Genomic DNA, 22,177 nt, shown 5'->3' with positions numbered 1-22,177 from the left:
TTCCAGGTAGCCAGGAAATAAACACATGTGCAGTGTGAACGTTGTGGTCTGGGTCAGAGGTAACGGTGTGGGCTGAGGCGAGCCTCTCACCCTTGGCCACACAAGTTGGCCAGCTGTCCCCAGTGCACATCAAAGAGCTGCTGCCTGCAGGGAGCAGCATGGAGATGCAATGGACACATGCTTTGTGAGCCAGTGTCCCCTAGATCTGAATAACAGCATCAGTTCAACACGAAAGACACACTAACCAATTACGTCCTTGTGTTAAGGCAGCAGGAATGCTGGCCATCGGGTTCCCAGTGCCATCCTACCAGCCATCTTGGTCACAGTGACAACTACACAGGCTCTTACAAAGGGCTATCAAGGTGTCTGCTCCAAAGAGCAAAGGGATTCATTTCTCATTCTTATAATATTTACTTGTGTTACTGTAAGGTGGCAATTATATATATATATGTATAAATCTACTTATTTTAATACTATTAAATTCATGAATTCTATTTATGTTTGGTATTTTCTTAATAATTTAGGTTGGTATTTTTCAAGTTATTCTTTAATAATTGTATAATTTTTAATTTTAAATAATTTTTAAAATAATTAAAAACAAGTAAAGCAGAGCAGGTACAGTGGTACACACCTGCAATCCCAGTCCTGGGAGGATGAGGCAGCAGGATTACAAGTTTGAGACCAGCCCAGGGATATATATAGCAAGACCTTGTCTTAAAATATGCCCCCATCCCAAACAAACAAAACACCCAGAATACGAAAGCAAGAGTCACTACATGGACTGCTGAGGGTCAAAAGTGCTGTGACGGACAATGAGCAATAAAACATTGAATGTCAGGTGGGCACTGCCTATAGTGGACTCCAGGAAAGGAAACATCAGGTCCCCAAGGTGCACGTGGCATATGCTACAGCAGTCTATACACTGAGATGCTTCAGGACAATCCTGGGATATTTCTTCTTGGCCAGCACTATGAAAAAATAACAAACGCCCTCCATGCCATGCTTGGAGATCTGTTCTTAGGATGCCCGTGCACTCTGCAGTTATCATCAGGCAGTTGCTGGGCTTCGTAGCAGCAAGCAGCTGGGGACGTGCAGTGACTGGCCGCTGAGGTCTGTGTCGTCATTTGCAGGGATTAGCTTCAAGCCCAGGGTGGCTCTACTCCTCAAACTTTCTGCTGGAGGGAGGAACCCTTTGGGTTTCTGCTTCATGGCTCTGCTTCAGCGCTCTCATCTCTGCCAAGGACTCTGGAGCCTTGGGAGGAGGATCCAGAAGTATTCTTGTGTTTCGGAGATTTCCTTGCGAAGCAGATGACAGTTTCCCCAGCAAAGGCTAAAATTCAGTAACAACCCAAAGCTGTGCTGTGGAGATGCTTCCTCCGATGCCTGTGCAACAGACCTGCCCTTTGAGCCAATGTGAGCACAGGATTTGAGCTACGGAGCAGTGTGAGAAACACAGTTGCTGGGGCAAGCAGCTAAATTTCATGGCTAAGTGTAACTCAGCTATCTGGTACGAGTTCAGCCACAGGGTCTCTGTGGACTTCTAGACAATGGGTTACACAAAGCATACGTACAGGACGTATAGGTGTGTATATAATATAAATAAATAACTTATATATCTACATCTAGCTGAAGGGGAAAGAGCCTCATCTGTATGGGCACAAGTGGCCCTTGGGTGGCTGTGGTGCGTGCAGTCCAGCCTGCAGTCAGGTGTTCTGGTAGGACAGCTCGAACATGGTGCACGCCTCCTCCAGGCTCTCGTCCACATTCAGCTGCCGCCAGAAGGACTTCTGCTTCTTCTGCAGCTCCCGGCGGACACACCGTGGGCAGGGGACTGACTTCTCTTTGCACTCGGAATGGAAGACAGCGCCACAGCTTTCACACCTGCAAAGACCAAGAGCGGAGATGCTTAACAAGACAGCGGAGCCTGAGAGCCCGGGGGACCTGGAGAAGCCAGGGCACTGTCTGTTCCTCTGAGCATCTCTGTCCTCGGGAAGAGGCAGAACTGAGAGCCCCAGTGCTAAGTTCACTAGTGACAGTTCTAATGTGATCAGAGCCAGCCTCATGAGACACTGGCGTGGGTGAAGGGGAGTCAACACTGACCCAGGGACTCTGATAACAGTTACAAGGGCAGCAGCAGAGGCTCTGTATGCGGTTTCCTGTCCACAGAGAGAAAAGAGCAGCAGGAGCCCTCGGCGGGCCTCGGCAGGCCTGTACTGTACATGGGGGCACAGCTTTCTTCTTTAGCCCTCTTAGCTCCCTGACTTTGTGTGACAGTTTGGGAAGGTACAATGGCACATTTTCATTCTCTGAATGTCCTGGGGCCTAGTACTCTGTGCGCTCTTTAAAATTAGGAAAACCCTCCCACCTCTCCAGGTCTACTTGTGTGACCTAACTGTGAACAAGGAAGAGTGAAGGACTGGGAAAGAAAACATTTTCTCACCACCAGGGCAGACCTGGCAGCTCACTGAGAGGAGACAGCATTCCCGGTGGATGACTAGCTGCTTGACTGGCCTGCTGGAGTCTGTACAGGAGTCTGCCTTTGCAGCCTGTTTGCACTGGGAAGCTATCAGTGATGACTAATGACTTTGGCTGCTCCAGCTAATGACCTGCTCGTGTGCGTGTGTGTGCGCGTGTGCAGGTGTGCGTGCGCGTGCATGTGTGTGCGTGTGTGTGTGAGTGTATGCCTGTGCATGTGTGCGTGTGCATGTGTGTGTATGTGTGTGTGCGCGTGCGTGCACGTGTGTATGTGTGTGAGTGTGTGTGTGAGTGGTGTGTGCGTGTGTGTGCGTGTGTGTGTGTGTGTGCGCACACGCGTGCAGAGCCAGAATTCTCACTCTGCTATGCAGGCACTCTGAAAGGAGACTTTCTCTTCACCCTGGGAGCCCGGGAGTTGCATCCCTGGACTGTTGTCCCATATAGCTGTCTTCAGGGTTCACCCTGGGCCTGTTTTGGGGATAGGGAATCTTGCGCCACCATGCAGTACTCACTGACGTGGCCATGCCCTGGGGAGGAGTTGGGAGGGGTCTTGTAAAGAGCTAACCAGAGGTGTCCCCCTCCCCCCCCAGCAGTCCCTTCTCCCAGCTCAGCTCTCCCATTTGAGGGACGGGGGCTGTTGAGATGTCAGATGAGGAACTGTCCCTGACTCCAGTCCCCTGGAGTTCCCATAACGAAGTTCAAGCCCCCAAGGTGACAGAGTACTTGGGTAGTACTAGGAAACTGATTAAGGTAAGGTGTATCTCTGGTCCAAAATTGGTCTAGTGTCCTTCACACAAGAAGCAGAGCTTCTCAACATCTTAATCCCTGTGCACTATGTGAAGCCATTAGGGAGTCAGTATGAAAACCTTCATCAAAACTAATCCTGCTAGGACCCTGCTCTGCAGCTTCCAGCTCCCAGAGCTGAGAAACACATCTGTGAGCCACCATCTGTGGTGCGGTATGTTATGCAGCTTGATGATGCCCTGGAGCCCGTGACCTCACCTGGCCAGCGATAACAGGAGCAGCCATCACCCCAGGACGCTGCAGGCCTTGAATGAGATCATGGGTAAAGTGCCCAGCAGTTGCTGGCACAGGATAAGCTGTGCCCCTCAGGCATTTCTGGGAGGCCTCTCTGCAGTCTGGCTTCCCTGTGTGGCCTGGGTATCCGCATCAAGCCCTCATTTCACAGAGCAGAAGACTAAGCTTCCCAAAGGGAAGATAAGAGTTGTCACTAGAACCCAGAGCTACTGGCGGTGGCCACCCATACCGTGGGCTCTCTGAGCTGGTATATATGCTTCTGGCAGGGATGCAGTTTTAAGGCAGGCTGCCAGTGTCAAGTTGCTAAAGTCTCTGTGGCGGAGCTATCCTAGGTGGATCGTTACTTCTCATAAGTCAGTTCCTTCTTTTCTAGTGTGGGACCTGGACGTCTTCCTAATCATTCGGTTGCCGTGACTACGATGAACAAATACCAGAGGAAAGACCCTGCATACTAAAGTGACAGGTGACTCTGATACACAGCCGGGCCACCTCTGCTCTCTCTCTCCCTACCGCTCCGCTCCGCTCCCATCAGTCAGGTCCCCTAGTGCCTCTCTGGGCTGTTTCCTAGTGGCAGTGGTTCTGTCCCCACTGGGTCACACCTCAGTAAGTTCCTAGCATTAAATGACACTAATGGTAGCTTTATCAAATGAATTTCTTCCAGAGCTGGTCCTGGATTTATACGCCTAGGGGCGTGGCTCTAAGGCAGTGACTGATAAGGAGAAAACACCTTGTTCCCCAGTGCCACTCCCTTATCTCTGCTGATACCAGGCTGTGTGCAGTGAGAGAAGAGATTGAGTCTTATCAGATATCTCTGGTGCAAAAGAAAAAAAAGCCACCCACAGAGTGATGGGGGACTAGTGCACCTGCTTGGCTGAGCCAAAGGTCAATAACTGAAAAAAGTATCAGATAAAGAAATTAATGAGTTCAAAACAGTCTTGTTTTCTAACAATTTGTAAAATGGAGGTGTTTTTCAACTGTGGTATGAATTCATCAATCAATGACATTCCCAAATTGACAATCGTTAGCTTCCACCCACCATGCTCCCTACTTTTCACTATACAGAATAATGGCAGGCCAGGCATGAGGCGCACGCCTTTACTCCTAACACTTGGGAGGCAGAGGCAGGTGGATCTCTGAGTTCAAGACCAACCTGGTATATGTAGGGAATTCCAGGCCAGCTAGCATTACACAGTGAGACCCTATCTCGAACAAACAAATGAAAGAAAGAAAGAAAGAAAGAAAGAAAGAAAGAAAGAAAGAAAGAAAGAAAGAGAGAGAGAGAGAGAGAGAGAGAGAGAAAGAAAGAAGAACCCAACCTTGCAATCCAAGTGTGAAGTGCGGGGCACTGGAAGTACCTGCAGGTGCAGCAGTGGACAGCTCAGTCTTCTTTGGTTGGTTGTAGGTGTTAACTGTTCCTCGACTATTTTAGATGTGACTCGGGAGCTGGGAGGATGGCTTAATAGGTCAAGCACCTGCAGCCTTTCCTCCTGTGCTGAGGACCAGCGTTGATTTCTAGCCCCCATATGGCAGCACAATTCTGGAATCCCAGGGAGGCAGAGATCAGAGGATCCCAAGCTCACGCCCAGGCCAGCCAGTCCAAACTGAGTACTAGACCACAGTGAGAGACGGTGTCTCAAAAACCAAAGCTGATGACAGCCGAGGAACGACCTGAGGTTGACCTCTGACCCTCACATGCACTGTGTACACATGTGCACCTTCACAGACACTCCCCTCTCCACATAAAGCAAAAAGAAAAGAAAATTCAGCCCACCCAACTTTTCAGGAGTATGTCTTTATACAGGCAAATCTGTCACTGCAATCACCGCTTACTGAAAGCTGCAACAGGTGGTGAAAAGGAAAGTCCCACAGGAGATGAAGTTTGGTCTTCAGGTCTGAGTCCCATGCCAAGCAGCGAGAGCTCTTTCTGGCCGCTGCAGGGCACACAGGACTCACTGTAGGCAGTTGGCTGCAGACCAAAGGCACACAGTGGACTTCCCCGTTTCTTTTGTGTGTGTGCATCCACTGCTTCAGTACTCTAGGGACCGCAACTTCAGTGCCACTGACATTTTGGGTGGGATTTTCTTTGGTGCAAGGGACTATTCTATCACAGTACGATGCTTAGTAGCACCCCTGGCTTCAGAGTACCTTCCCCTAACCACTGAGCTGTGACAATAAGCAGTATCTCCAGATGCTCACAAATATCTGTGGGTGTTAAAATAATACCGACTGAAAACCACTGACTCAATTATCTTGAGACAAAATCACATAAGGGCGCCCAGTGGGTTAAAAAGCACCCTCCCTCCCGCCTGCTGGCCTATGCGCTTGCCAACCAACAAGAGCCAGCTCAGTGTACTTACATATGCCATTCTCAAAACAATTCATTTTCAACAAAGCATGGGATAAAAATACCTGAACAAACAAGTATTAATTATCCTGTTCTTTTTGAAGTTATTTAGAACATCATTTAGGAACTTAAGGGGTTTGGACACAGGTCAGTGGTAGACAGCACAGACAGCGTGCCCAACAAGACTCTAGGTTTGTTTCTCAGCACTGGGAAAGAGAACGGTCAAGGGCCATGTGTAGTACAATCTCAGCATTCAGGGAGTCAAGAAGGGTGTGAAATTGAGACTATTTCCAAAAGTCAAATCAGGCTTGATATCAACACCCATGGTGCGTTACTGTGCGTCGCTCAGTAACTCAAGTTTTTATCATCTCACAGTGGCTCTTCAGCTCTACCCCAGAGCCATGCTGGTTGGCTGGCTCTCATTGCATTTATTAGTTTCTTGGATCAGATTCTCTGGAAAATTTCTCTGTGGCCTTCCTATACCTTCATGTTTTACCCAGACCACCTGGCAAATCAAAGGTATTTTTTTGCATGTACTTTATAAAATAAGATAAAATAAATTACTTTTGTGAACTGTGCAGCTGCTTCATAAACTTCGGCTGTGAAAGCAGTAGGGGCCCATGAGCCCCTACCGCAGAGGTGAGGACATTAGTGCAGTGAGGGACCTGAGTTCTCAGTCCAGCGTGGGGCTCATATCACAGGACACTGGGGAAGTTACTTTGCCTTTGAGCCTTATTTTCTAGAACTTGGGTTAAACGATACCTAAAGTGTCTTCCCCACACACTTGGGGATGGATAGGAGAAGTTATTCTGGGGACCTGGACTCCCCCCACCCCATGTTCTGCTCCAAGGTCTGTGGGGAGTGAGGGTCAAGGAGCACTGGCTGCTTCCTCTCCAGAAAGTCACAAACTGAAAAGCCAATTGAGATGGATAACAAGTTAGATTCCTTCTAATTCCACTTAGTCGTATTAGTTAAGCTATGAGATACGATGAGAACAGATTCAATGCAATGCCCATCAAAATCCCAGCAGAATTCTTCAAAGAGCTCGAAAAGAACAGTACTCAACTTCATATGGAAAAGCAAAAAGCCCAGGATAGCCACAACAATTCTGTACAATAAAGAAACTTCTGGAGGCATCACAATCCCTGACTTCAAACTCTACTACAGGGATACAGTACTGAAAACAGCCTGCTATTGGCATAAGAACAGACAGGAGGACCAATGGAACCAAACAGAAGACCCAGATATCAATCCACACATCTTCGAACACCTGATATTTGATAAAGAAGCAAAAAAATATCAAGTGGAAAAAAGAAAGCATATTTAACAAATGGTGCTGGCATAAATGGATATTAACATATAGAAGAATGAAAATAGACCCATATCTATCACCATGCACAAAACTCAAGTCCAAATGGATCAAAGACCTCAACATAAAGACAGCCACACTGAACCTGAAAGTGGGAAATACACTTGAACACATTGGCACAGGGAACCACTTCCTAAATATAACTCCAGCAGCACAGACACTAAGAGAAACAACTAATAAATGGGACCTCCTGAAACTGAAAAGCTTCTGTAAAGCAAAGGACACAGTCAACGAGATAAAACGACAGCCTACAGAATGGGAAAAGATCTTCACTAACCCCACATCAGACAGAGGTCTGATCTCCAAAGTATACAAAGAACTCAAGACATTGGACACCAAAAGATCACATAATCCAATAAAAAAAAATGGAGTACAGACCTAAACAGAGAACTGCCAACAGAGGAATCTAAAATGGCTGAAAGACACTTAAGGAAATATTCAATATCCTTAGTCATCAGAAAAATGCAAATCAAAACAACTCTGAGATTCCATCTTATGCCTGTCAGAATGGCCAAGATCAAAAACACTGATGACAACTTATGCTGGAGAGGTTGTGGGGAAAAGGGAACACTTCTGCATTGCTGGTGGGAATGCAAGCTGGCACAACCCCTTTGGATGTCAGTGTGGCAATTTCTCAGAAAATTAGGAAACAACCTTCCTTAAGACCCAATAATGCCACTTTTGGGTATATATTCAAAGGATGGTCAATCGTGCCACAAGGACACATACTCAACTATGTTCATAGCAGCATTGTTTGTCTTAGCCAGAACCTGGAAACAACCTAAATGACCCTCGATCAAAGAATGGGTAAGGAAAATGTGGTACATTTACACAATGGAGTACTACACAGCAGGAAAAAAAAACAACATCTTGAATTTTGCAGGAAAATGGATGGAGCTAGAAAACATCATTTTGAGTGAGGTAACCCAGACACAGAAAGACAATTATTACATGTACTCACTCATAGGTGGTTTTTAAACATAAAGCAAGGAAAGCCAGGCTACAAACCACAATCCTAGAGAACTTAGACAACAATGAGGACACTAAGAGAGACTTACATAGATCTAATCTACACGGGAAGTAGAAAGTAGAAAAAGACAAGATCTCCTGAGTAAATTGGGAGCATGGGGACCTGGGGGGGGGGAGGATTGAGGGGGGAGAGGACAGGCAGGGAGGGGAGCAGAGAAAAATGTAGAGCTCAATAAATATCAATAAAAATGTATAAAAAGGATACGATGAGATAGTGTAGTTTCAGAGCTGCACTGTGGTGACCTGTGCAGGGCAGGGGGCCCAGCTCTGGGCAGAGCACAACTGACGGGAGTAGGAAGGCACTGGAGATCTGCTCTAGAGAATGTTACTAATCATCTGTGTGCACCCTTCTTTGGGAGAGGTGTAGGGGTACCCACTATTTGGGCAATAAGAATTATGTTTTGCTCCATAGGAAGTATTCCTTGGAATAAACTACCCATTTTATAAACAGTTTTGACCTAAAAATTCTTATTAGCCTATGGCAAGTAAGGGAGACATTCACAATCTAGAGATCTAAGTCTATCACCACAGATGCAATAGATATGTTTTATGACGGCTACTGACTCCAAGAACCAGGATCTGTTACAAACTAGCTGAGCTACATCCATGCAAGGGGAAGGCTTACTTCTCAGTTCTTATGGCAAAGAAGCAAGAATTCCTGGCTGCAGACAGTTTCCTGCTATGGAATGCTGGTGATGTGAGACCGATTCGAGACAGGCCTGATGGCTTTGTTTGCCCCCTCCAGACTCAAACTGCACATAGGGAGGTCACAGGAACCTGCTAGGGACACTGCCCACGGAGGAACTATAACGCTTCTGCTCGTTCCTCTCAGGTTCTCCTGTTATATTTTTACTTTTGGCTCAGGCAATGGCCTCGGATATTTCATTTGGATTACAATTCAGGCTCCAGTTTGTTGGCCCTACGACAAGCAAAGGATTGGGCCTTTAGAACAGTAGAGAGCTTTTGTTGATTTCCAGTCTGCACAGCCCATGAGGAGCAGGGTGAGCAGCAGAAATAAGCATTCACTGTGAGCATACGAGTGTGGTTTTGGGTATGGCTGCTGTGTAAGGTGCCCTGTGGTCTCGTGCTATCATGCTATCACTGGCCTTTCCAGTACAGCAAGATTACTGAAATCTTCTAGCTGAGTGAGGTACCTATTGATGCCTGCTCATTTGATGTTTCGGCTTGCTGTTTTCTGTTACTGAGTATATAAATGGAAAAACAAACAAACACCCTATAATTTCCTTAAATAGGAAATTGGCCTGTGTTATGTATGAGTAGGCCTGTATATTTTATATGTACACACTTTATGCACCTATACACATGCATGTTGCTCAGTTAAAATACACAGAATCTGTTATTAAAGGTGAATGAAATAAAGTGTAACAAATAAGACTTAGTAGGGTCACTCTTTGGGGGAAGTAGAAAGATTAACAAGAAATTGACAAACAATTTTAACCTAATTAAGAAACTGACAATGGTTCTGACAAACGGGCAAGGCAAGCGACAAAAGTGTCACCAGGTGACATTGCTCTGGGTGACCAGAAATCTGACAGACCAAATACCCCTCTATTTTGTCAGTGGGACCATGAAGACGAGAACAAGAGATGTGGACATCTTGGTGAGTGGAGTGAAGTACAAGCCCAATGCAGACAGCATTATGTTTGACCACAACACGTTCTGATCCCACCTACTCACCCTAACCCTTCCTTTCGATATTTAAAATAGGCAACATCTACTGTGTGGTGCAGTGGTGGTGGTAGTGTGTGTGTGTTTGTGCACACATAAATTAGCTTTTTTAGTGTGTAAATAACTGTGCTTTGACTTAAGCATTGTTTGCTGTCCTATGCTTACTACGTCTGTCTGTCAGCAGATACCATATAAAACTCTAACCGGTGGCTTTTGTGGCCCCAAGCTTCTGGTCTTGTGATTGAATTCTGGCCTTCCTCCAGTTAGCAGTCAGAGTCCTCCAGGTTAGTCAACACACACCTCAGCTCTTGGAAAGACAATTGGGCGTCCTGTAATGATGTTTTCATCTGTCCTTCAAGCCTGAGTTAATTAAGGAAGAGCTTCCCCTGATTGCAACCCATAAAGCTTTAGGCTTTCTTTGCTCCTGGCCTTCTGAGTCTGTCAGCTAAGCTTGGCTAATACCTATTACAAAAGCTTTACTTACAATCTGGATTCAAAATAGAACGCAAACAAGGGTTAATTAATTCATTTGTTAATTTTGCTACCCTACTGGGGACATTAACTCACCATCATCCTTTGTGTAAATGCTCAATAAGCCCTTCCTGCTAATCTGTGGCCCAGGAGAGGAGTCCGCCACTCTCAGGCTGTGTTTAAAAACACAACAAATTTGACATGAATGCAGGAGTATCTAGGGAAGAGGGAAACTAGTATTTCCGACACTAAATCTGCATCTTAAGGTTTACCTGGCAGTCACTATGATTCTCAAGAAAAAAAATGCGCACCTTTTCGTGGGATTACTTGAGCTCAGAAAATAAATTTGCTGCTAGAGAAAGTAAAGGCACCGCAGGAGGATTTAAACATTTCTACCACTGCTGCCCGTACTGGAGCAGACCTTAGCTGTAGCAGCTGCGGACTAGACACAAGAGCACTCTGTACAGATTCCTGAATGGCTCAAGATGCCTGGAGATTAATGCCGCTTGCAAAGGCCTGGAGAAGACACAGACGGAGCTGAGCAGTGGAAAGGTGTCAGGGTAATGCAGATGGCAACCAATGGTCTTGCCTTCCTCTGCACTTCTTTGGACTCACCGACTCCCTTTTTCATTTTAAATGAGAAGTATTTGTGAGAGATGCTTTAAAAGGAAATAATTCATCTTGGACTCTGACTGGGACTCACTTAGCACAGCTGAGTTCATCACTTAGTGCAGCTAAAATAAAAAAGTTCCAAGCATCTTAGAAAACGCACAGAAAGTCGGGAGAAGCAGCCCAGTTTATGAGCAGTTGTTTGGGAATACGATCTTTGTTACTGGTGTGAATTTAGAAGGAACAAGGCAGTTACTGCTTTATATTATTTCCTTATTTATCTCCTGCCACTGGGTCCATTCTTTTAACAAGGTGGTGTTACATACATTCTCATGGCTTTCCCTAGGCTGGTGATGCTAGGCAAAGGAATTTTGGGGAACTCTTAAGTTCAGGCTTGGTCTCCTCTTGATGTCTCAGACCTGCAGGCCTAGGAGAAGGAAATGGGGTGAGAAACTTTCTCTGCAGGGGCGCTGGCCTGAAGTGAACTTTGGTGTTTGCCAGGTGCGAGGGGTCCCTTAGCTTGCACAGGCTTTTCTCCTAAGAAGGAGGAGAATGTCACCTCCTTTGTTGGATATTCACAGCACCTGTGATTCTGAAGCCCTGAGTTGGCCCAACACTCTGGTGGTTAGCTCAGGACCCCTCCCCGAATCGGCAGTCTTCTTTGTCAGGGAAGTCTGTCTCTCTGCACTCTACATTTTGAAGATTTTTTTTGTCCAGTCACTGATGGCCAAAAGAAGCTGCTTCCTAGCTCAATCTTTTAATTTAAATTTCCTTTTTTTCTCTACCACCAGTGATGTCCTTTCTAGAAAAGAAGGTGTAAACTCCTTCCTTAAAGAAGGGCATATCACCTTCATCATCTTCCCACACTGGAACTGCTGTTCATATCACATCTCTTCAAGCTCAGAGGCTTCCTGTGCTTCCAAGGCTCAACCTGCACCAGCTTCGGGTTCATTATTTAAGTTTGCCTATCATGTTCTTGGTTTTATTGTAAGATGATTCATATATAAATGTAAGACATATTGCTGTCTTTACTTGTTTTCTCATCAAAAGTCTATGCGATCCTTCCCATCAGTGTGGACACAAAAATTTCCAGCAACCACAGCAAATGCAAGGCTAGTTGAGGGTGGCAGTCTCTCATTCCAAGAGATGGGCTTGTTCTTCCAAATGTCAGGGCAAGTGCTCTGGCCACGGAGAATCAGTGGCCTAAGGCTCCAGCAGTCGTAGTTGTGGTGCTGGGGTGGGACTTCAGAGCTGGGCTGTTGGCGAGCGTCCCTGGCTGGTAACTGCCAGGTTCTTCCTGGCTCTCTGACTCAGTGTGCTTCTCCCAACAGCGGCACTCACACAGCATACGCGTGTGTAGAGTCCACTGAGTCTCTCACACTTTAGTAATGCCTACTAAATAAAAACTTCCTAAAAATAGTTTAAAAACTAATTAAAGGTTTGCCATTTAAAACTTTAAAATCAGTGAACCAGAATGTGAAGCATTTGCAGTAAAGCACGGGCTCATTCCCATGCTCAGCGAGTCACTTCCATGCACTGCTCTAGTGGGACAGCGAACATGTCATGGTCTTCTTTAATGGATATTATAAAACAGTGGTTAGAATCACAGCTTGAGTTTCTATCTTAAGCTCCTTGGGTAAAGAGTGTCACAATCAGTCAACATGCTTGAGGCATTACTGCTTGAAAGATGCTGACTCTTGGGGCTAGAATAAAAGTGCTCAGAGCACATCCAGAGGGACTAGTTTGGTCTTATGCTTGGTTTCTTCCCAGTCTGAAGAGTGGATGAGGGTGGGGAGGAGGGTATGTGGTAGGAATGGGAGGAGGGGAGGGAATGGGAACTTAGATTGGTATGTATAATGAAAAAAGATAGTTTGTTTCCTTTTTAAAAAAAGTTTAAAAAATAAAATTTAAAAAAAAAAAAAACCAAAAAAGTTGCCATATCTTTTGTTACTATATATTGGTGACATCTGCCTGGTAGGTCCAGGGCCTGGGGGCACGTCAGGGGCCATGTAGCAACTTAGTGGCAGAATCATTTCCCATTGATCTCAACATAAACTAGCCTTTCTCTACTAATTAAACAAATCCTAATACTTTTAATTTATTTATTTTATTGAAAATAATTTTTTCACACAATATATTCTGATTTAATAATTTTTAAAGCAATTAAAATATATCCTTTATAAGTACTCATCAAATATTTATAGATTGAATTTATTGTTGGAGTCAGAGATGATATGCTAAAGGGAAGTTATAAGACTGCATTTTTGGCAAGACTCCACTTTATATATTCAAGATAAATATGTAAATAATGTGTGTAGAAGAATAGTAAGTTATGGAGAATTGCTCTATATTTTGTGTACTTTTCAAATCTTCTAGAGTGAGCATCAATTCATTTTACAGTTAGAAATAAAAATACAATTTTAAACAACGATGGTCCATTTCTTCTCCAAACAACAGACAATGAGGTTGTCTGGTATGTGTATAGACAAGGCAATGTTACCTAGATACCTAACTAGAAACTTAAATGACCAAGTGCGGTGGTGGTCATAAACGTCTGTATTTATCAAGAGGCTAATGACGTACAGGGTGGGGTTGGTTCCAGGCATTTCATGCCTGTCTTGTCTGTGTTAGCAGCAGTTCTGAAGTGTTCTGACACGTGAATATCCAGCTAAGCTGCAATGCTATGTAGTAAGTTATTCTTTGGATTACGTTTATATTTATTTTTATTTTATGTGCATTGATATTATGCTTGTATGTATTTCTGTGTGGGGTGTCAGTTCTTTGAGTTACAGACAGTTGTGAGCTGTATGTGGGTGCTGGGAATTGAACCTGCGTCCTCTGGAAGAACGGCCAGTGCCCTTAACCTCTGAGTCATCTCTCCAGTTCAAGTTTTTTGGTTTCTTTTTTTTTCTTTCTTCAAGACAGGGTTTCTCTGTAGCTATGGAGCCTGTCCTGGAACTAGTTCTTATAGACCAGGCTGGCCTCGAACTCACAGAGATCTGCCTGCCTCTGCCTCCAGAGTGCTGGGATTAAGGGCATGTGCCACCACCCCCCAGACTTTTTTTTTTTTTTTTTTTTTAGAGAAAGAAAACAAGACTCCCCTACCCTGTCACCAAACACCATATCATCCAACACTGTGCTGAAAAGTTTATTATCTTTTCTTCAAATCAAGGACACCTTCACTAACATACCAAGCACATCAACACATGGGAGGGGGAGCCAGCATAAGACCAAGAAGAGCACAATCGCATCTTGGTACTTGATACCTCATTACCTTGTCCCTGCCATTCACACATTTTCTGGACTCTGTTCTCTCCCCAGATAACTACAGGGTCTCTGTAGACCCTTCCACCCTAAATTCTAAATTCTAAATGCACAATTCTAAACCACGGCAGGAGTCTATGAGAGAGCCACCAGCCAAGGCCTGGCCCTGCAATCCCAGAGTCAGAGAGCAGCCAACAGACAGAAGCAGGTGGTTTCCCAGAATGGCTCCTAGGAGGAGGAGCCCAGGTTCCCTTTGGCTCTTTCTAAGATCCTACACCTTATTACAACACTCCCTGAGTGGGCTGTTTCCCAAGAAAAGCCACAGAAGGAAATATCATTAAAAAAGACTACAGACATTGGGGTAAGTTCTTCCCTCCCTATGCCTAGCCCTACCAAGGCTGTTGCCCTCTGTTGTTGAACAGGATGTAACAGGACTGCCAAGCAGAGCCCGCAAACCTGGTAATTAGGTGCGCGGACAGTGTTTGCTTTGGAAGCATTCACCAACAAAGGAATGTGTCAGGCTGATTAGTGAAAAAGGGGTATGTAATGTGTGTGTATTTAAGTCCACATGAGGCCCTAATCCAGGAATTCAGTCTGTTTGAGCAAGGGATCACAGAATGAGGAGGGGCTGAGCTGGGACACTGGCTCTGGGCAGCACTTCTTGCTCCTTTCCCGCACCACTCACACTAAGAAAGGTGGCAGACCACACATTCAACATGAAATTCTCTTCAAAAAACATCAGACTAAAAGAATGGAGAACTTAGTAGGGTTTCTGGTAACTTATTTGACTTTCCTCTCCATCTGCCCTGCTAGTGGGGCAAGTAAAACAGAATAGAAAAGAAACACAGTTCCCCCCCCCCGCCCCAAAGACAGGGTCTCACTGTGTCTCCTTGGCTAGCCTGGACCTTGGTTTGTAGACCAGGCTGGCCTCAAACTCGAATGGATCCATTTGCCTTTGCTGGGATAAAGGCATATGCCTGACCTGAGATCTTAATGTCATAACTCATTGACTAAGAAAAATCATGTACCTAGCCTCTTTGACTGGAGGAAGGGATCCAGGGCTTCAGATAGTAACACAGCTTCAGTTCTTTTGAAAACAAACCCTTTGCGCAGGCTTGACCACTTAGGTATGTGGAACTCCTTGTGTCCACGAGGTGTGAAGAAGGACAGCCAAGTGCCAGTGTAAGGAGCAGCATCTACACTCAACAAGCTCGGGTCCCCAAGGGCAGGCAGGATGGAATGGATGCCAGCAAAATGCAAGATGACAAAAGCATTTCACTAGGTCAGGGACACTAGGAGAACTTATGTTCTTTGGCACAAACCGAATAATTCTGGAGTTTTGGCTACATAGGTAAAAGCAACAGGCTTCGTTTTCTAATATCCTTGGGAGGGTTTATTTTCAGAAACAATTTTCCCGTTCCATTTCCCTTTCTTATGTGAACTAACCTGACACAATAGTTCTCAACAGAGAAGTGAGGAGTTCCTGGTGAGACACTGTCTCATAAAAACAAAAACAAGCAGTAACAACAGTAAAAAGAAACAGTACAGGCAAGGCAGTGGTGGCGCACGCCTTTAATCCCAGCACTCGGGAGGCAGAGGCAGGCGGATCCCTGTGAGTTCGAGGCCAGCCTGGTCTACAGAGCTAGTTCCAGGACAGGCTCCAAAAACCACAGAGAAACCCTGTCTTAAAAATCCAAATAAATAAATAAATAAATAAGAATATAAAAATATAAACTATAAATAAAAAGGATTGTCGGCACTCACGAGCTAACAAAACAACAAATACATAGGGAATGAATACACTGTGAGGATACAAACAGTACCATGTTGTGTGCCATCTTCTTACCCATGGCTGGGTGTTGCTCACAAGGGGATAGTGGTAAGAAACTCTGGGAGTGCAATGTTTTCTGTGTTTGAATACCAGTGGGGACAACTCTCCTGTCATCTGAAAAAATAAAAATTAGCCAAGCCAAATGGACCAGGACAGAAAGAATGCCACTGACTTGGGGTGGCTGGCTGAGCTCTCAGGTCTCTTCCAAGAAGCACAGAGTGTTTTAAAATTAAGTGTTCAGGAGTGGCATCTTCACAGAAATATTGAGAATGTACCATGAGCAGCATTAGGACGGGGTCCTTAATACTAAGAGATGATTACTGAAGTGTGGAGATGGCTGAGAGATTGAAGAAGAATCCAAGTCCTGGGTAGTCACTTTGTGGACTTCCGTGACTGCTCTGCTTGCACACACAATTGTTTCTCCTTAAGTCTGCGCTCAGGGTGGCCCTAACTTCAGACTTGTAATGCTTAGAACTCAGAGCTCTTGTTTCTTATTTTCTCAGGAGTGTGTTGTTTCTATTTCTCTAGGATGTGGGGCTTTGCCACTGTCCTAATGGAATGTTTGTTCCTCCTAACCCCATGCTTCCCTTGTATCCTTTCAGACGGTAAATGCTGGACTAAGCTTAATTACAGAACAGTCATCCTATTGTATTTAAATCTTGCAGTCTGGACATTAAGGGTTCTTAGTTGAGGAGATGTAGGTGTTTCATTTGTGTCTGAGAAGCTTGGGGTACCACAACAATTTGGAGTTAAGGCAAGTCCACTCAACTTCCACAGACAACCTCACTGCCCAGTGGTGCAGGGTCAACCCTCTCTTATCCCCGTCACAATAGCCATTCTTCCAATTAACAACAGAAATGTGTATCTGCCCTGATCCAATCTGACCACGGCCTACTGCTCCAGGTGTCCACACTCCCAGGGGAGCAAACACAGGGACAATCGAGAAGCACATCTTCAGGGAGGCAGGCAAAGATAGCTTTCCAATTACTTTCAGGGTATATCCCGCAGACTTCTTTGAAGACAACGGCTTCAGAAGAAGTGCTGTACGATGAAAAGGATGGAGGTAGAGTCAGATAGCTAAGCGTTTCACGTTATCTGTTGGGACAAGTAGGCTGTTTCTCGTGAACGCAGGTGTCCTCATTAAAGCAGAGGTGGCCAGGAGATGCTTAGTGCATAGACACTTGCTGCCAACGATGATTTGAGCTTGATCCTCAGAACCCACGTGATGGAAAGACAGATCATCCTGCCCTATGACCTCCACGTGGAGGGGCCACACACATACATGCACGGACACAAAATAAATCAATGAAGTAAATTAAAAAGTTAAAAAGGAAAAGAAAGTTTAAGTTGACCAATGTTTATTATACGGTCAAAATCAAAAAAGTGATGTGGCCAGATGGTGGTGGCACACACCTTTAATCCCAGCAGAGGCAGCGGGGGGACGGGCAGAGGCAGGCGGATCTCTGTGAGATCGAGTCTCACAAGAACTATTCTACAAGAACTAGTTCCAGGACAGGCTTCAAAACTACAGAGAGACCCTGTCTTGAAAAACCAACCCCTCTCCACAATAAAAAAGAAAGAAAGAAAGAAAGAAAGAAAGAAAGAAAGAAAAAAAAAAACGATGTGAACACAGTATATTCTACTCACCAAGATCAGTGTGTTAGAGTAGCACAAAGTTCCCTAGAAGCCACGGAAAGTTCTCCCCCACCCCACCCCGCCCATGCACACATCCTCCTGTAGATGAGGTCCAGGGCCACTGGGCTCTGGCCATGCTTTAGTAGAACTGTCCCATGCTCTTCTGTCCCTAAGCTGTACACTACTGTGAGCAAGGCTCATGCATTTCCACAGCAGCAGTATACACTGGTTATACAATCAAGAAACTGTTTCTTGAAAGAGAGAGTAGTTTTAATATCATGTGAGGTGCTGTGTATGTGCATATGTGTGTGTGTGTGCGTGTGTGTGCGCGTGTGTGTGTGTGCATGTGCACACGCTATGGTGCATGTGTGGAAGCTAAAGAACAACCTCAAGTGTTCCTCACACTCATCTTGTTGAGACAGGGACTTTTGTTGGCTGTTTGCTGCAGAGGGATTCTGGGACTGACCTTTCTCCATATTCCATCTTATTGTAGAGACTCTGAGGCTCTAGCCTCGTGTGTACCACGTTCAGTTTTCACATGGTTCTTGGCTTTGAACTCCGGTCCTCATACTTGCACGGCAGCATTTACTCACTGAGCACCTGGCCAACCCTGATTCCCTCCTCCCATCTCCAGACAAGCGGCCTTGAACTTGGAGACACCTGCCTCTGCCTCCCCCATCCCCAGACAGGTGGCCTTGAACTCAGAGACACCCGCCTCTGCCTCCCAAGTGCTGGGATTAAAGTCATATACTACCAGTGCCTGGTCTGAATTTTTGTGTTTTTTAAATTAAACTATAATAATACTGATAAAATAAAATTTGGCTCTATAAGAATATTAAGATGACAAAACCACTAAGTACCTCATTTCTAAGATCTTTACACATAAAATAAAACTTGTTTTGTTATGGAAAGTTTCAAATATACTCAGAAATACAGAGCAAAGCACAATAAATCCTTGTGTATCTATCACTGAGCTTCAACTGCTTCAAGACACTCGCTTCCACTCCTGTCTATCCCTTTACTCCATGTGTAGGTTATTTTGAGACAAATCTCATATAGCACATTCTTTCATTCATAAAAATTTCAGTAACATATTGACCTCATTATTCAAATTATTTAATGTATTTCTGACGCAATGTTTTCCTTGGTAAATATGACTGTTTCTTTTGTCTTTTCCTATAGACTTGTGTAAACTGCTTTCAGGGTTCAACTGGAGGCAGAGCACCAAGAGGAAGTGCAATGGGTTCCAGAGAACATTACCAGCCTAGATTCCAGGAAAGACAATCACACACTTTGCATGCAGGGAGAACTGCCTGTGAGCAGCAAAGAGAGGGGGTTCTGAAGAGCTACAGGTTCTGTCCCACTGGAGAAAGGCCTTTCACGTGGGGTAAGGAGGCCATTTTGGTGAGAATTCAGAGCCTTGACAGTCATACTATCTTTGAATATATTCTTTCATATAATATCCTTGAAGGTATAAATTTAGGACTTATACTAAATCTTCCAGAAGATTCTGTGTGCAATCCTTGTCAAGAGGACAAGTCTAGGGACTTGTGGCATTTAAAACTGTTAAAGCCTCCTGCTCAGATCTTGGCCTCTATGTTCCACTCTCAGTGAAAGGAGAAGGGCTCCTTGGGCATGTGGCCACGGCTTGGATGAGGTAACAGCTGTTAAAGCACGAGTCTGGATCATCTCGAACAGCCAGAGAGGAAGAAAATGCTGAACAGCAAACAAACAAAACCCACAATGGCTGAGACACTGGAGCCAATGCAGAGTTTGAATGCAAAGCTAAAAAAGTAAACAACACAATACAACTAAAGGTACAAAATAGCTGTTCATGAATTCACACTGACAAGAAGAGCACACAAGTGGAGAAGTGAATACATGGGAAAAAAGACAAATCTCCCAAGAAGGATTTCAAATAGTTTTGGGCATGTTCTGCTCCCAGGACAGTGAAACCTACTGAGAATTCCATATGTTTCCTTTCAAAGAGGATGGTAGGATAGGAAGAAGAGTAACTTCACAGAAGAGAAACCTGGTACAGAGTCTGCAGTGATAAACCATGACTGTGGTGTGCTTGTCACATGTGATGAAAATGGTACTTTATTTCCACAGTCTTTCCCACCCCCGACCACAAATGTTTAAAGCCAGTTTAATGTCGTTGCTGTGCTTAGAGATTGGCTCTTGCTGTATGTTGTCCAGGCTATTTGGGACTTGTTATGCAGCTCAGGACTACATTGCCTTGAACTTGTGGCAATCCCCTGCATTGCCTCCCAAGTTTCTGAGATCACAGGTATGCCTAACCATGCCTGCCCTTAGTCTACTAATCTTAAAACAACAACAACAAAAATCCAAAACAGACATACATACCCAATGGTATCCTTCAAAACTGTCAAGATCGTCAAAATCAGGAAAATCTTTGACACTGTCATAGCTCAGTCTAGGTAGATATGAAAATGAAATATAATGTACTATCCTAAGATAGAAAACAGATTCAGCAAAAACTAAGAAACTGTGAAAAAAACAAAACAACCAACGGCTCCTAGCTTACGATGACTCGCTGATTTACTAACTCCAACAGATGCAGCACGCTATGTTAGCGGGGAAGCAGGAGAGGGATGCAGTGAATGCAGTGAGGGGAAACTGCACTTCTTCCCAAGTTTTCTATTCTAAGAAAGTTTGTTTAAACTATGCCACTTTGATCTTGGAATCACCACTCCCTAACACTCCAGACACCTTTGGAGTTCCAGAGTCACAGATTCTGCTTTTCCTAGTGACCGTTCCCCAGTCCAGAGTCTTGACAACCAGTGATCTTTTTACTGTCTCTACAACTTCCCATTTTCTAGGATGTCATAGAATTTTGTGGCCTGTTCACTTATTTCTTTTATCGGGAGCTAATACGCCACTGTATCAACATATCAATTTGTTTACCCATGCATCTACTCATGGGCTCATGATTGTTTACAGTTTTGGATAATTAAAGTTTCTATAAACATCCGTGTGCATACTTTCATATGAACAAATATATTCAACTCACGTTATTTCAAAGCTTTCTGTTTCATTTTCAAATGCTCTGGGATTCTTCCCACATCTTTCTGTTAATGATGTCAATAGTGTGTGTGGGGTATAGGTGCACATGTGTATGTGGGAACATGAATCTATATGCATGCATGCAGAGGCCAGTGAAGAACAATGGATACTTATTTTCCTCTGCCTTTGTCAATTTTATTGTTTTGAGACAGATCTTTCATTGAACCTGAGGCTTATCATTTTGGCTTGTAGGGCTAGACAGTTCTCAGGATTTGTCTATCTTGGCTCGCCTCCAACCCCATGCACTGGGGTTAAAGGTACACATGGCCAGGCCAGGTTTTATGTGGGTACTGGGGAATTCAAAGTCAGGTGGCTTGCACAGAAAGCACTCTTACCCACTAAGCCATCCCCTCCCCCATCACCGATATCTACTCAATACATGAGCTGAGAACAGACTCTGAATGATTTCTAGTAGCTAGAATTTGTTCAGGTGTGTTTTACGCCTCACAATGTTGTCTCTTGTGAACGCCCCACGTGTGTTTGAGCAGAACGTGCCTTCTTCTCTTGTGTGAGCAGGTATGTAGATGTCAGTTAGCTCCTGTGCCAAACGGTGCTGTTTGGTTTAAGTACACACTTGCACGGAGTCTCTGCCTGCTGGAGCTGTCCTCGAGAGGACTAACACCTGTCACAGCACAGGTATTTGTTTCTCCCTGAAGTTCTACCACATACACTAAGGACGTGTGTGTGAAGTCAATTCCTTGTTTTGAAGGCTGGCTCCTTTGTTCTTGTGTGAAGTACTATTATTATATTTCAAATATTCAAAGGTGAAGTCATGTGGCCTTTGTTTGGGAGGCTTTAAAATTAATCATTTTCTGTCTTGTTGTAAGTCTATTTGAATCTTTAAGATCTATTCTTTCGGTTTGTTTGGGGTTGTTTGTTCTTCAGTATCTTGACATAAGCATTTAGACTATTGATTGAGATCCTTTTCCCTTTCGTCAACTATAGATGTTAATAGCTCTAAGTTTCACTAAGCCAGATGCATCTAACCTTCTGACATTGGGATATGACATTGTCATCTGCAAAGTCCATGTTCAAGAACCAGTCAAATTCAAAGAAAACTCTCATAATGTTTAAGGAAGCTCACGACTTTGTGCTGGGCGGCGTTCATAGTTGTCCTGGCTTCATGCAGCCTCATGCAGTCCACAGGCCATGGACCAGAAGCTGAACAAACCTGCTGCCTAACATTACTTTAGCTTCATTCCACATGCCCATATTTTATTTTCATTCACTTAAACATACTTCACACATTTCCCTGTGACTGCCCCTTTAACCCAGGAGTCTTCTGGTACTCCACACATTTCCCTGTGACTGCCCCTTTAACCCAGGAGTCTTCTGG

At 44.6% G+C, this 22,177-nt stretch overlaps 1 protein-coding gene across 1 annotated transcript in view; it reads right to left on the bottom strand.

Moving 5' to 3' along the window:
* Positions 1 to 529: 529 nt before the first annotated feature.
* The window catches only part of Plekhm3 (pleckstrin homology domain containing M3), a 156,383-nt gene continuing 134,735 nt past the window's right edge, over positions 530 to 22,177 (bottom strand). The window contains exon 8 of the mRNA XM_005361468.3: positions 530 to 1,881. Within this exon, the coding sequence (XP_005361525.1) occupies positions 1,704 to 1,881 (178 nt within the window). The 3' untranslated portion in view covers positions 530 to 1,703. The remainder of the gene's footprint in view (positions 1,882 to 22,177) is intronic.

This window comes from Microtus ochrogaster, linkage group LG4, assembly GCF_000317375.1.
Source record: "Microtus ochrogaster isolate Prairie Vole_2 linkage group LG4, MicOch1.0, whole genome shotgun sequence".
Lineage (NCBI taxonomy): Eukaryota > Metazoa > Chordata > Mammalia > Rodentia > Cricetidae > Microtus > Microtus ochrogaster.
Note: the sequence above shows the minus strand (reverse complement) of the source record. Positions and strands in the feature narration are given on the sequence as shown.